This window comes from Oxyura jamaicensis, chromosome 14 (assembly GCF_011077185.1).
Source record: "Oxyura jamaicensis isolate SHBP4307 breed ruddy duck chromosome 14, BPBGC_Ojam_1.0, whole genome shotgun sequence".
Classification (NCBI taxonomy): domain Eukaryota; kingdom Metazoa; phylum Chordata; class Aves; order Anseriformes; family Anatidae; genus Oxyura; species Oxyura jamaicensis.
Genome location: NC_048906.1, coordinates 7,781,493 through 7,794,261, shown reverse-complemented (window position 1 = coordinate 7,794,261; position 12,769 = coordinate 7,781,493). Strand labels below are relative to the sequence as shown.

General features: G+C 41.2%; 1 protein-coding gene across 1 annotated transcript; it reads right to left on the bottom strand.

Moving 5' to 3' along the window:
• Positions 1 to 715: 715 nt before the first annotated feature.
• CDR2 (cerebellar degeneration related protein 2) lies at positions 716 to 12,718 on the bottom strand. Its single transcript, XM_035339870.1, has 5 exons — positions 12,421 to 12,718; positions 7,523 to 7,635; positions 4,759 to 4,907; positions 4,339 to 4,503; positions 716 to 3,127 (listed from the first exon to the last, which is right to left on the bottom strand). The coding sequence occupies exons 1-5, from the start codon at positions 12,497 to 12,499 to the stop codon at positions 2,260 to 2,262; spliced, it is 1,374 nt and encodes a 457-aa protein (XP_035195761.1). The 5' UTR covers positions 12,500 to 12,718; the 3' UTR covers positions 716 to 2,259.
• Between the last annotated feature and the right edge of the window lie 51 nt (positions 12,719 to 12,769).

Sequence of the window (12,769 nt, the reverse complement as noted above, 5' to 3'; positions counted from 1 at the left end):
CCTTGGAGTTTATTACAGAATAAATGTGTTAAGCTCTGGCTGTACTCTGATATACTTTAGCAGGGGCACAGGTGGGCAAGGGCAAGTTACACTACAGGAGAATCAAATAGTTCTCTGGAAATTTAAGAACACTCAATGTTTCAAAAGGGTACAAAAGCATATGGAATATGCTCTGTTAGCAAACAGCATTAAACTACTAAAGATCACCTCCTTAACCAGAAATTCTAAGTTGCTGTTACATAACTGCTGGTCTCACAGGTGTGGATCCCCTTCCCCTGAAGTGGTGAACAGTGTCAGCAGTAAACAGCTTGTGACTAACAGCATTACAGCTTTGTCTTTTAAGGTTACTCCTTTCCAGCAGCAGGTCTCTAGATGATGAGGACCTAACTATTAGGGAAACAGTAACAATATAGTTAACCTAATGGCAGGAGAGCAGCTTTCCTGCCTTCACCCCTCACACATCTTTTTTTTTTGAACCCTGACAATCACCACAACAAGGAAACAAGTAGAAACCACTTAGTTGCCTCTGGCTTTCTATCCCAGGCACACCTATCCTTTTCCTTTTAGTGCAATTTTTTTTTTTTTTTTTTAGTGCAAATGTAGTGGGAACTCTATCTGAGCTATCACAGAAAGATTGCAAGGCTAGATAGTGCAGTTGCCATCTGCACTGAGTTTCCTGACTGGCACAGATAGGCAGAATTACTAGTTACACATGTAGCTTGACTGGCTCATTTATTTGCTTAGAAAAATATTCAGAACATTCAGATTCCCATATTTAAATAATTTTAAAGAATGCAACATGTTTTTGAGAAATTCCCACAATATGAATGAAGTCTTAATACTGCAACTGAATGACAGCTATACACAAGCTTAACAGGGTACATAAGGCAGACAGAACTGTAATAGCAGCTGAACTAGAGCTGAGAAATTGTCAACACACTTTCAATTGTTTGGTGTATTGCAGCAACTCAGACAAGGCAGTAAGTAGGTGGTTCCCAAGAACAGTTGAACAAATTAAGTTATGAGATACTTTATAAGAAGGATGTTGCCTCTCCTGGTGTCCTCCTTCTCCTTAATTGCTTAGCTTTTGTTTTCCATTCTTCACGCTTCAAAGCAGTTTTAAAGAACATCTTCATGTTTTGTTTTCCAGAATTTGAAAACCTATGAACTTACCATTAGGGAGTAGAGAAGGAGAGGAAGAACAAGAACATGGGCCCCTGTTTTCAGAAGGCTATGTTCTGGCAGTGTTGCATCCACCCCATAGGCAGCATGGAATAGGTCCACAGAAGTTGACACTGGAAGCAACAGACAAACCCATGTAAGGTTTTACCTGACCTGTCTCCTTCAAGCACTGGGAGCTTGGGGTATGTAGGCTTAAAAGCTATTCCACTATATCAATGCTACTGCTAAAGTTAAATAGGTAAATTGCAACTTTCTATCTTACCAAATACACACATGTATGTACTTTGCAGGCATTCCACCAAAAAAGAACAGTAGGTCCCAAATAACATACATAATCAATTCACAGTATCTTGCCTTAAGACAAAGTTCCCTATATAAGACACCATACCTAAAAGCCACACAAACTTTGTCAAATCCTTCCTTAGTAAGAAGACATTTATACCAACCTGTGGGAGAGCTGAGTGCATGTGAAAACGTGGTATTAAGTTAAACTAAGCACAGTGCAAGCTACCGTGCGAGCTCTCCACCTCCCTGCCAAAGCACATTCAGCTAGACTGTTCACTTCATTCTCAAGACTCAAGGAGAGGCTGCCCATGATACTGGTCAGGGTCTTTGTTTTTGTTCATTTTCTACATCATTTTATATAGTTACAGGGCTAGATTATCACCTGCAAGCCAAAGAAAAGCTTTATAGCCTGGTTCCTTGTGAGAAGTACTGAACAGATTTCTTAGCTCTGTTAATATGAAGTGGACTAGGGAAACTAGTGGCAATTACTACTCTGGACAGACATTGTGTAGTATGAAGTAGTGTGGTATTAAGCTATGATGTTTGTTTGCTTTCCAACCACTGGTTTGTGTGACAGTGCTCAACAACATTAAATCTATTGCTACATAGGTACAAGGAGACTGCTAGTCTAACCAGCTTGTTAACTACATGTCTACAAACCAATTGAAAACATTCATTTTGAGTGCTAAAAGAAACAGTGTAAGGGGTCTTTTGACATTTGTATAAAGGTATTCCCCTCTTTGAATAACAAATTAGTCATCAACAGAAAATGGGTCATCAGAAGGTCCAGTGTTAGGGCTGAGAAGAGAGGGACTTGTACTTAGATCTGTGTTCATCTATTTCTTCCTTTGTTTTTTTGATACAGCTAAAGATCTCCTTGAAGAGCGCTTTATATTCAGGAGGAGCATTTGCAGGAGAGTCACTTAGCTCCACATTTGTGAATTCTTGATTGCTAGCTGAAAGATCATACTGTGTATTTCCCACATTAAGGTCTTTGGAATACTGCTTCAGTGTTTGTACAGCCTTGTGTTTCAAAGAATCTTCATCGATTTGACACTTCTTTAAAAGTTCCTCATACTTCACTTTCAGAGCATTATACTGAGCATCAACTTCATTAAGCACAGAGATTCCTCGTTGCTTCACAGCTTCTGCTCTCCTAATACACGTTTCTTCGTGGCCCCTTAGAATGTCTCCCCCTGCAGCGCTACTTAGGAAAGTTTCACTACTGCTCCGCTTCAGTGCCTTCTTGTCAAGCTCACATACAGTCAGAAGTCCATCATCTGCTGGGCTCTGACCAAGTTCCCTTTCTAAGGATTCCTTGAATGAAATGAAAAATGATTCTGGCACCAATTTCTCTGCATTATGGAATGTGTTTTCAGACTGAAGTATTTGGCGCATTTCAGCTACTTCCACTTCCAACTCCTCTGCACGAGCCCGATACAAGTCTACATCAACAAGCCTCTGTTCAAGGTCACAGTTTTCTTTTACCACAAGACTATATTCCTCTTCCATGGTTATCCTCTTCTCTTTTTCTAGGTTAAGTTGGGCTTGCAGAACTGTAACTGCCTTTTTTAAGTTCTCATTTTCTTCTTCTAGAGGACTTAGTTGACTATCCATTGAAGTTATCTTTTCTGCAAACACATGATCGTAAACAAAATACCTGCAGAAACAAACAAGTATTATGAAATGTAGGAAATACAGCTGACCACACCTAAAGTTTTCCTGTCCTAGGTAACTCGTGACAGACTTCAACTGAATGCTAACATATCTCAAAGTATACATAGCGGTCATTTTGCTAACCTATCAGTCCATTTAATAATCACGAAGGGAGTTTGTAAATACTTCATGTGCCATCGAGCCTTCCCCCTCCCTCTAGCAGAATGGAAGCTTTTTAACAGTTTCAAGTTACAGATCAGCTTACTGAATAACTAGGTCTAAAATTTAAGTTTAAAAAAAAATATCCATGTATCATGTAATACTTTCTGACCCTTCAGATCTTTCTCCTGCAGCTTTCCGATCTTACAAGTTGTGTCACTATTGAGTGTGGAAACAAGCTTCAAAAAAGACAAGGTAATTCTGCAGCCACAAGCCTTTGGCAATGTGAAAGAAGCCACATACTTATCTGTCGAAATGTCAAGAAATAACACTTTTGGATGCAGAGATTGCTTATTCTGCAGTCCTACTTCCATGTAGTACTGGAAGAGCAGACAAAAAAGCCTGTTCTCCCTGTCTGTAAAGGAGCTTCACTTCTGACATTACCTACTAGGAGTGAAGCTAGACTGAGTTTTTACCCCAGGTGACTTTTGATAGGCATACAAAAGCAGTTAAGCTGGGTAGAACTGCTCAAAATTAAGAAGCAGCCCAGAGCTCCAGGCACCATTTTACCAGTTTAAGCACCATTTTAACCAGCTTAAATTCAGCAAAGCTACTGCAATAATTCCACCTTCCTTGAAGACAATATGCCCACATATGTTCAAGAAAAGGGTAAATTACAGAAAGATTGTTTAGGATGATTATTTATTAATTATCTGTTTGCGCTTTATCTGACTGAAAAGGAAGAGGTTCAAATCCTTGTAGACTTTCTGGGCTATGATTTGATATGCTTAGAAACTTTGGGGCAGAACCTTTCAAGATAAGAGAGTGGAACGTACAGTTCCTCTTCCACAAAGGTTATTATAGTCTGCAACCAGAAGCATGCCACAAGCAGTGGCAGCACCACACCATGCAGGACTGCAGAGATATTTTGCTAGCTGTGAACATAAGATGTTTTTCTGCTACCTTCCATGACATCTGTGCTTGTTTCTAGTTTTTTTGAAACTTTGCTTAAAATAATTTCAGAATTATGTTCGCTATGCAAGGCAAGAGTCTTACTGGCGAAGGTCATACAGCTCCTTCAAACACGAGAAACTATGCATTGATCTTGGCTGGTCAGATCTCTCATGGCTCATCCGGCCTCGTCCAGTCTTTTTCAGTTCTTCTACTTGTCTTTGAAGGTCATCTATGTGTGTTTGCAGATTTTCAATAGTCTCTGTCAAGCTGAAAGTAAAGGACTGCTGTTAAAACATTTGACTGTTCAGTCAAGGACACAAGATAAAGTTCTCATCCCCTCATATTGCAATATCTGCTCTTTGGCCACAAAACACTTAAATAAAATTATCAATTTAAGAGTGTTGTAGAACGCCACTAGACAGAAACAGCCATTCAGTAACTGCACAAACATGCTTGATCTGCTCTTTTTCTTATTAACAGTTGGTAGCGGAGGGGAGAAAAGAGGGATCTAGCCTAAGTTACCTTAGTATCTTTTGTTGTGAAGCTCTGCTCTCCGCAACTAGTTTTTGATTAGTGTCTTCTAGTTCTCTTGCTGTCACATCCAGCTGCTCGTAGACTTTTGCATGTTGATCATTCATTTGACGTAAGAGCTCCACTTGCTTTGTGAGATACTGCAAGACAATACTGCTGTTACAAGCCTGCACTTGAAACACTGATAGAGCTACTATTCTGCACATATATTCACACATTAAAAAACTACTAAGTTTCAGAAATTCAGAGATTCCAGTGGTTGCTTTGGAAAACATACAGTTGTAAAGGTGCCATCAGAGCTCAGCTAGCTATCTTGCCTTTGTCACTGAGGTCAACAGAGGCTGATCAGCCAGCCTTTTACCCAGACGAGTTTGGTTTGTTTATGCTATGTTTATATTCTTACTACATGCTACTTACTGAGAAGTAAGAATACCCATTGAACTTTGAGGCACTCTTTCCATAGGCCATTACATACTGAAAACTTCTAATGTTCTACTTAACCTTTTAGCTCCTTAAGAGATTGATGGGTTTACATTTTAGGCAATTTAAGAACAGATTATAAATTAATCTAGGACTAGTAACTGCTACATACAGACTTCTGGAAGATCAACATGATAGCAGTTGGCTAGATCCTTTTGCAACCTCTATGCACGTGACAGAGGATTTACACAAAAATAGTTCATGGATTAGCAGCAGAATCTCAATGTGACCCACTTCAGATTAACTTTCCCTATTGGTCTCTCTCAGAAGGAGCTAGAGATCTTCATTTTGTTCAGCAATACAAGAGTGACTAAGCACAGAAGCAAGGTTTTGGTACCAGAATTAGGCGTTAGCACTTCTCACAGTGGGGTTTTGCAGAAGGTTTAGCTGAATGGAAGATGTAAAGCACCAGTCTTATCTACCTGATGTCTCCAGTATCTTCAGAGTTGGCATTAACTTGACCTGCTGTAACCAGGCCATGAAAACAAAGCATAGCTGTGGTAACACCTTAGAAGTCTGCATTTGTTCCAACTCCCCAGCAACTGAGCACCTAACATGAAGCAGCAGTTCTACCACATGACAGAGTCAGTATTCCTGAAGTCTGAGTGCCGAGAACTAACATGCAGACAGCAATAAAGGTGCCCTTTCACTCCAGCATTTATTACATCTACAGTGATTCATTAGTGGCACACATGTCAGCACAGAGGTCAGATATAATGATCCAAGGCTGTAAAGCACTTAATATGTTAGAATATAATATACCAGCTGTAATCTTAAGCCTCCCAAAAGCCTTTGACCCTTCCTCTTCAGTGCAGAAAAGGCAGTACCATATTTGAGAATGACATCTTAATCATTGTAAGAAAAAGTTTTAGAGTTTGCTACCTGTAAGAAGTGAATTTATTGGGGAGGGTAGAGGTGGGAGGCAGACAGAATTTAATTAGCTCATTTGCACTAAAAAAAAAAAAAAAAAAAAAGCTGGTCAAAAAATGAGCAAAGTAGCTCCAAGAACAGCTGAGAGACCACCTTCTACTTGCAGAGATGAGCACTTTAAGAATTAGGAAGATTAGGAAACATCAAGCATAGATGCTGGATATGGCACTTAGAGGTTGCAAGGTTATGCTGTGTTATTTCAAAACATGTTGCAACTGTGTTAAACGCTTCCAAAAACATGGCTGATTATAGAATAATTTATGTTTGAAAAGACCTCTAAGATCAAGTCCCACCATTAAGCTAGCATTGCCAAGTCTGCCACTACACCATGTCTCTAAGCACCCCCTCTGCACATCTTTTGAATACCTCAAGTAGAACAGTATTTGTATAACACCTTCATAACAATGATAAATGTTTAAGTCTTAAGTTGCAGCTGTACAAAAATAAAAACACTGTAACTGCGTTAAGTTCTACTTACACGGATTAATTCCTATTTTGTAAGAATTTAGCACATACCAGTCACAGCCTGGTCCCTGTGTTTCATACTAGAGCCAAACTAAAATGCTGGACTACGTTTCCATTATATTGTCAGTTACAGAAGTACTGAATATTTAATAAATTTAATTATTAGAGACCATGCATTGCCCTCTTAATAGCTGAAAAAAAATCATTACATTGACAAATGCTATGTCTGCAAGAACATAAGAACTGTTTAAAAAAAAAGAGACATTGCCAAAAATGCTTAGGTTTATCTATCAAGTAACATAAAGCCGAGTGTTTCCAGAGGGTGGATCTAATCCCTCACCCCATAACCACAGAAAAATATACCCACTGCATCCTGTATTTAGGTACCATTTAAATGTTTGTTCTTGCTGATTTTTTTAATTGAACTTTACTTTAGTTCCCTTTACTACAGCTCAGTTTAACGGAAGTACATATCCTCAGATTTTATTTAAATCTCTTCATGCTTTAGTCAAGCACTTAAATTTCAGTGCAGTAATTTATTAATCATATAAGAGGTAAAATTATATGAAATTAAGACCAGCAAAGTTTAGCAATAAGATTCCTGAAATAACTTTTCCTGTATAAAAGACGCCGGTACTTTGTCATTATATAAAACAAATCCAACAAGTTTAGTGGCACAAAGACTCCATTGCTGAGGCAAACATGTCTAACTATGATCAAAGCCTATCCATGTTTTTGAAGTAGCAGTACTTAAAAGTTGCTCAGTGATTGTCTGTCTTGAAAGTGTCAATCAGATGTCAAGAAACTCAGATCTCTTAACTTATGTGCTATTCTGTTGCATGTCTACATGCTTTAACACTGGGATTCCTTAAATATTTACCTCTATCTCCTGCAGTTGCTCTTGGTTTGTTGCATACATTTGCTGTAAAGATTCCTCTAATTCAGTGTTTCGATCCAGTAGTGTCTTCCCAAGCTCAGCAGCAAGGTGAAGATCTAAAAAAGAAGTCATATGTACACACATTACAGAGCCAACAGTATGATCTATTTTTAAAGCATTTTAATCAAATACTCTAGGTGGTTTTTATTACTGTTGTAACTGCCATAAGTCATTTGCAGTACCCAAAAAGTAAGTTAGCCTATACTTAGTAGAATATTCAGATACCACCTATAATGTAAGTCTAAGTCAGTCCCAAAACCTAGAAGGTAATCAATCCTATTTCATGAACCTTCCTTAGTTCCTCCTCTGGTCCTTCAGCCACACATCAGCCACAGCCAGCCATCTTCTCTTCACTTCCTTCCACCTGCCCAGTACAGCACCAGCATCTATTTGATGTGTCTGTCAACTACATTTCAGTGTTTACAACAGTCGTGTTTCAGAAAAGTAAAGGTAAAAGCAAACTCATCAGGCTAGACCTGGGCCAAAGCTGCCTGCACTCTCACTTACTTCGCTGTTCTTCCCCATTACTCCTTCAGCAAGGAGCTCGGGTCACACAGGATCAAAAGTGGTGAATTAAAATGGCAGACACTTTATGGTGAAACAAGAATATGGAAAGACATAAAGCTAATAAAGAAATGTAGCTATTCTGCTTTTCAAGCTCATAAAGCTAGGAGACAGCAATTGCTTTATGTGCTCCAAAACATCGTTTTAAGTGTCATTTATTCCCAGGCACTTAATCTCTATTTCACTTCAGTCATCTTCAATCACCTCCAGGGTGCAGTGACTAGAGTTGTTTCGAATTAAGAAATAAGTCATCTGAACACCCAGTTCCTTTCTCAAGGGAGGTTTGATATTTGTTCCACAGCTTAAATATTGCTAGACATTCTACAATATTGTCTTTAAAGACACACACAATTTAAAATTTAACATTGTGATGAAATCACTCTAGTGTTATTGTTAAAATAGCAATTGCTCTGTGCAGGGTATTATATGTTCAAAATCCAACAAATTTTGAAAGTCTCATATTTTCCACCTCCTTCTCATCACCTGGACCATGGACCATTCCTGCACATATGACAGTCTTGTTAGTTTTCTCATAGACAGGACTGGTATCACCAATGGAAGGAAAGGAAATAGAAGGAAATTCAAGAAAAAAATAAATTCTCTTCAAGAAGTCTTAAATTAATGTGCAAGAAGCATGTACTGCATCAGCAGCAGTTGCAGCAAGACAAGAAAATGCAGCCTATTTTCATTTGATTAAGATGCCCTTGTTTTAACATGTTATCTTACCTCTTCCCTGCCCTTTCCCAGTTACTTTATCAGCTAGTCATTGCAGTAGACAGAATGCTGCTCCGAGATTGTTTTGTGCTAACCTTCAGTTTGGCAGCCTGTCCAAAACAATTACTTGATCTAGATGCATAAACCAAGGACTGAATTCAGACCTAACAGCCAAATGTTCCTGTTCACTTGTCTTTGTAAGCTGTAGATGTCCAAGTTTGGACAAACAGCAGCTGTGGTATTCTTTACACATTCTTTACAGCTACAGTGTATTGTTTCCTACCTTAAAGTCACATTCTTAAATTCCACACAAATTATTTCAAACAAGTCACATTGCATGCAAGTTCCTATTAGAACCAGGAGCCCTACTGCATGCTGGTTTATACTGAGCAGTTTATCCTCACGTAGCTCTTTCATTGTTACAGCACCTGTTAAGAAACAGCCAATTTTAGAGCTTTTTCCCAGGGTTTAAAGTATTTGGATAAGAAAACCTTAAGGCATCCTGCTTAAGATTTTCCCATTTTAAAACAAAGCTCACACATTGTTTATCCATGGACAGAGCAACTCCTAAAGCAAACACCAAGCCGTTTGTTCTGTCACACTATAGAATACTGGAGTCTTCAAATCCAGTCATCTTTCATCCTATATAAAACAGAGTCCTGATTCACAAGTTCTCATACTACACAGATCTTTACTAACACCCACAATCTTTAAAGCTCGTCAACAATATTGGCATCGTTCGGAGGCAAAGACTAAATAGTCCTTTCTTTTATTTTAATAGAGTAGAATAAGAGCTTTAAAGAGGATTTTAGGATTATGTTAAAGACTTAATGCATAATGGAATTTTGCTGCCATTTCCCTTCCCAAAGCGAAAGTTGGTTTTGATGTTTAAATACATTTAGGAGTAGACAGTTTCATTCTTAAATGCCCCCGCATCTACTAAATCAAGGAGTGCATACCACACAGCACTTTGAACACAATGCGAATAATAGAATTCATGTCACTGTACTTACACACCCAATCTGTTCATGAGCATGGCAGAAGCACAAATGAGTTACTAGGGGAGAAGCATGCTGTTTTGTAATTAAGGTAATTTGTTTTTGAGGGGGAGAAGACAAGTGGAAGAGCTCAGTAACATGCAATGAAACTAACTGCTACCCCTAGAAAAGGCAACAATCTGCCCTCTCCTAAAATTAAGAGTTTACTTTGCATCTGCTTTTCCACATTAAGTACCTTTATTCCCTAAGAGCAAATTTTAAGTCAGATGTAGAACATGTTCTCCTGATACAGAAGTTAGCTTACATTTGTCCTAGTCACTGTGTAAAACTAGAAGCACTGCATTTTCTGTTGAAGATTTATGTAAACTAATAGTTAAATCCTGCAACAGACAATTACACATTTTTTCTTTTCAACATGAAGATGTAAGCAGAGAGGTTTTTAATAATGCAAACTGCGTAAGCACAAATCTTAAGAACCTGATTTTCATAAACCTGATGAGTCTTACTCCTGTCAGGTAACAGCTGCATCAGGAATCTCTAAACTGAACAGGATTTCAGTGATAGGTCTTCAATGGTGTTACAAAGCCCTCGTTTGCAAGCACTTCCCCACAAATTCTTTTGACAATGTTACGGTAATTGAGAAAAAGATGAAGACAATACCAAAATCCTTCTCTTCTACATTTCATAACCCACGTAACAAAATGATTCAGATAATTTTCAATCTAAAAATAAATCTGTACTTTTCAATAGCAGAAGACATTAATAGTGCAAGATACATATGTAAGCCTTGTTGAAGTTTATTTAACCTTAAAATTAAACCCTTCTTTTTCTTACTGAGATGTATATTCTACCCTCCATGATCAGATTACTCTGTTTTATTAAAGCAAGTAACAGCAAGAAGCAAGAACAGTCATAAAAGAGTTCTTTTCCAAAGGTCAGCATACTGCAGCTAAACACAGATCTTGCAGGAGGAGGGATGGCTGTTCCCATCCTTAGAAGAATTCCACGAACGTTCTGTTTTCAGCAGCAGCATGCCAGAGAAGCCCACCTCCATTGTCAAGGCAAAAAACTTTTGGTGCATACAAAGACTGTGAAAGTCTGAAACCCTACCCTGATTTTCTGTTTCAAGGACAGTCTGAGAAGGAGGAGTACAGGCTTGTTTAAGATGCTTCTCAAATGTTTAAGAACCTTTTCTCACAAGCATGCTCCTCAGTTTTCAGACACACACGGATTGTTTGGGTTGTGAGAAGTACAAAAAGAACTCTTGCTCCTCTGTTTACGTACACTGGTATCACTTAGTTTTAGAGGGATGAAAAGTATCTTGCAGACTACAGGAGTAGAGTATAATGGAACATTTTACAAACACTCCCTTAAGGAACAACTACTTTGCGTTTCAACTTGCCCATCAGATTATTTTTCTCCTTTCCCTTTTGGCAAGGCTACCAGACACTTCCGTTGGGGCTTGTAAGAGATAATCCTCAGAAAAAAATGGTTCAACTGCTGGGAGATCACGGACCAGCCCTCAAAACGCACTGACCTCTCTAGAAGGGAGTACTGTCTTCTGGCTCACAGCAGGGAGCCAAGTGGTGATTTTATGGTCATTTAAAATAAGAAAAAAAATTGAAGTTAAACATCAGTAAGGCAAGAAGTCAGTCACTGCATCAGGAACTCGCTTTGTAGGTCTTCTACCCCCCTAAATACCAATGTTGTAAAAATACAGTTAAATCGTGCCTTCACATTTCCAATCCTCTTCCTTTTGACAGCAAACCATGGTTTCAGGATCTTACTTAAATTAATTGGTTTATAACCTACAGCCATGAAGACATCTCTTTTGAGCAAAGAATCCCTAACATAGTTGAGAAGTGAGCTATTTTAAAGCCCAAGCATACAATTAGGGATCTATTCCTGTCTCAGAAGTTCCTGCTGTCAGGTGCCTGATTCCAGCACAAAAACTGCTTAACCTGGGAGAGCTTCCACGAGCCCCTCTCCTTACAGCAGGGCAGCGAGAACCAGCGTGCGGCAGCGTGGAACCCTAAAACCCGCGTGGGGCTGAGGCAGGTTGGCAAGACGGCACCTCACCGTTCTCAGCCGGCCTTTTAAAACCCATGCAGGGCCAGTACCAAGAATTAAATGCCAGCAGGCTCTTAGGGAAGCCGCGCATTCCTCCCATATCGTGGCCGCAGGAGACTTTTGGTGCGGTTACACCCGCTGCGTGCTGGCTGTGCCACCGCCTCGGGTGGGCTCGGCAGGGCGGGCTGCCCTCAGCACCCCGCAGCGCCGGTGCCAGCCCCCCACGGTCCCGGTGCCGGTCCCAGCCCAGGTGCCGCCGCCGGCAGCCGCCTCCCCGCCTCGCCCCGGCGAACAAAGGCAGCCGCGGGCTGCAGCGGCGGGGCGAGACGAGGCGAGCCGGGGCTGCCGCCGCCGCCTCCCCGAGCCCCTCACCGGCGGCTTCACCCCGAGCTCACCCGATGCCCTCTGGGGATCGCCCCACCGGGGGTCACCGCACCGGGGGCACCCCCCGGGGACAGCCCCGCCGGCTCCCCGTGCCGTGCCGCCCCGCCTCACCTTGCTGCAGGTCCTGCTGGTCGTACCAGGGCTCATCCTCGCGGATCTCGAACTCCTCCACCAGGCTGCCGGCCAGCATCGCGCCCCCTTCTCCCTTCCCCCGGTGGGGCCCGGGCGAGCCGCCCAGCCGCTCCCTCTCTCCTCAGCGGCCGCCTCCGGCCATGGCCGGGCGCCGCCGTCCCCCGCCGAGCCTCTCCCCCTTCCGGCCGGGCCGCGCGGAGCCGCCGCCGCCGGCAGCAACGTGGCAAGCTCCGGCCGCCCGCCCCCCGTCGCCCCGCGATTCAAACGCGGCACCCTCAGCTCCGCGGTGGGGAGCCAATGGGGAGCCGCCCGCCCGGCGGATGGAAAG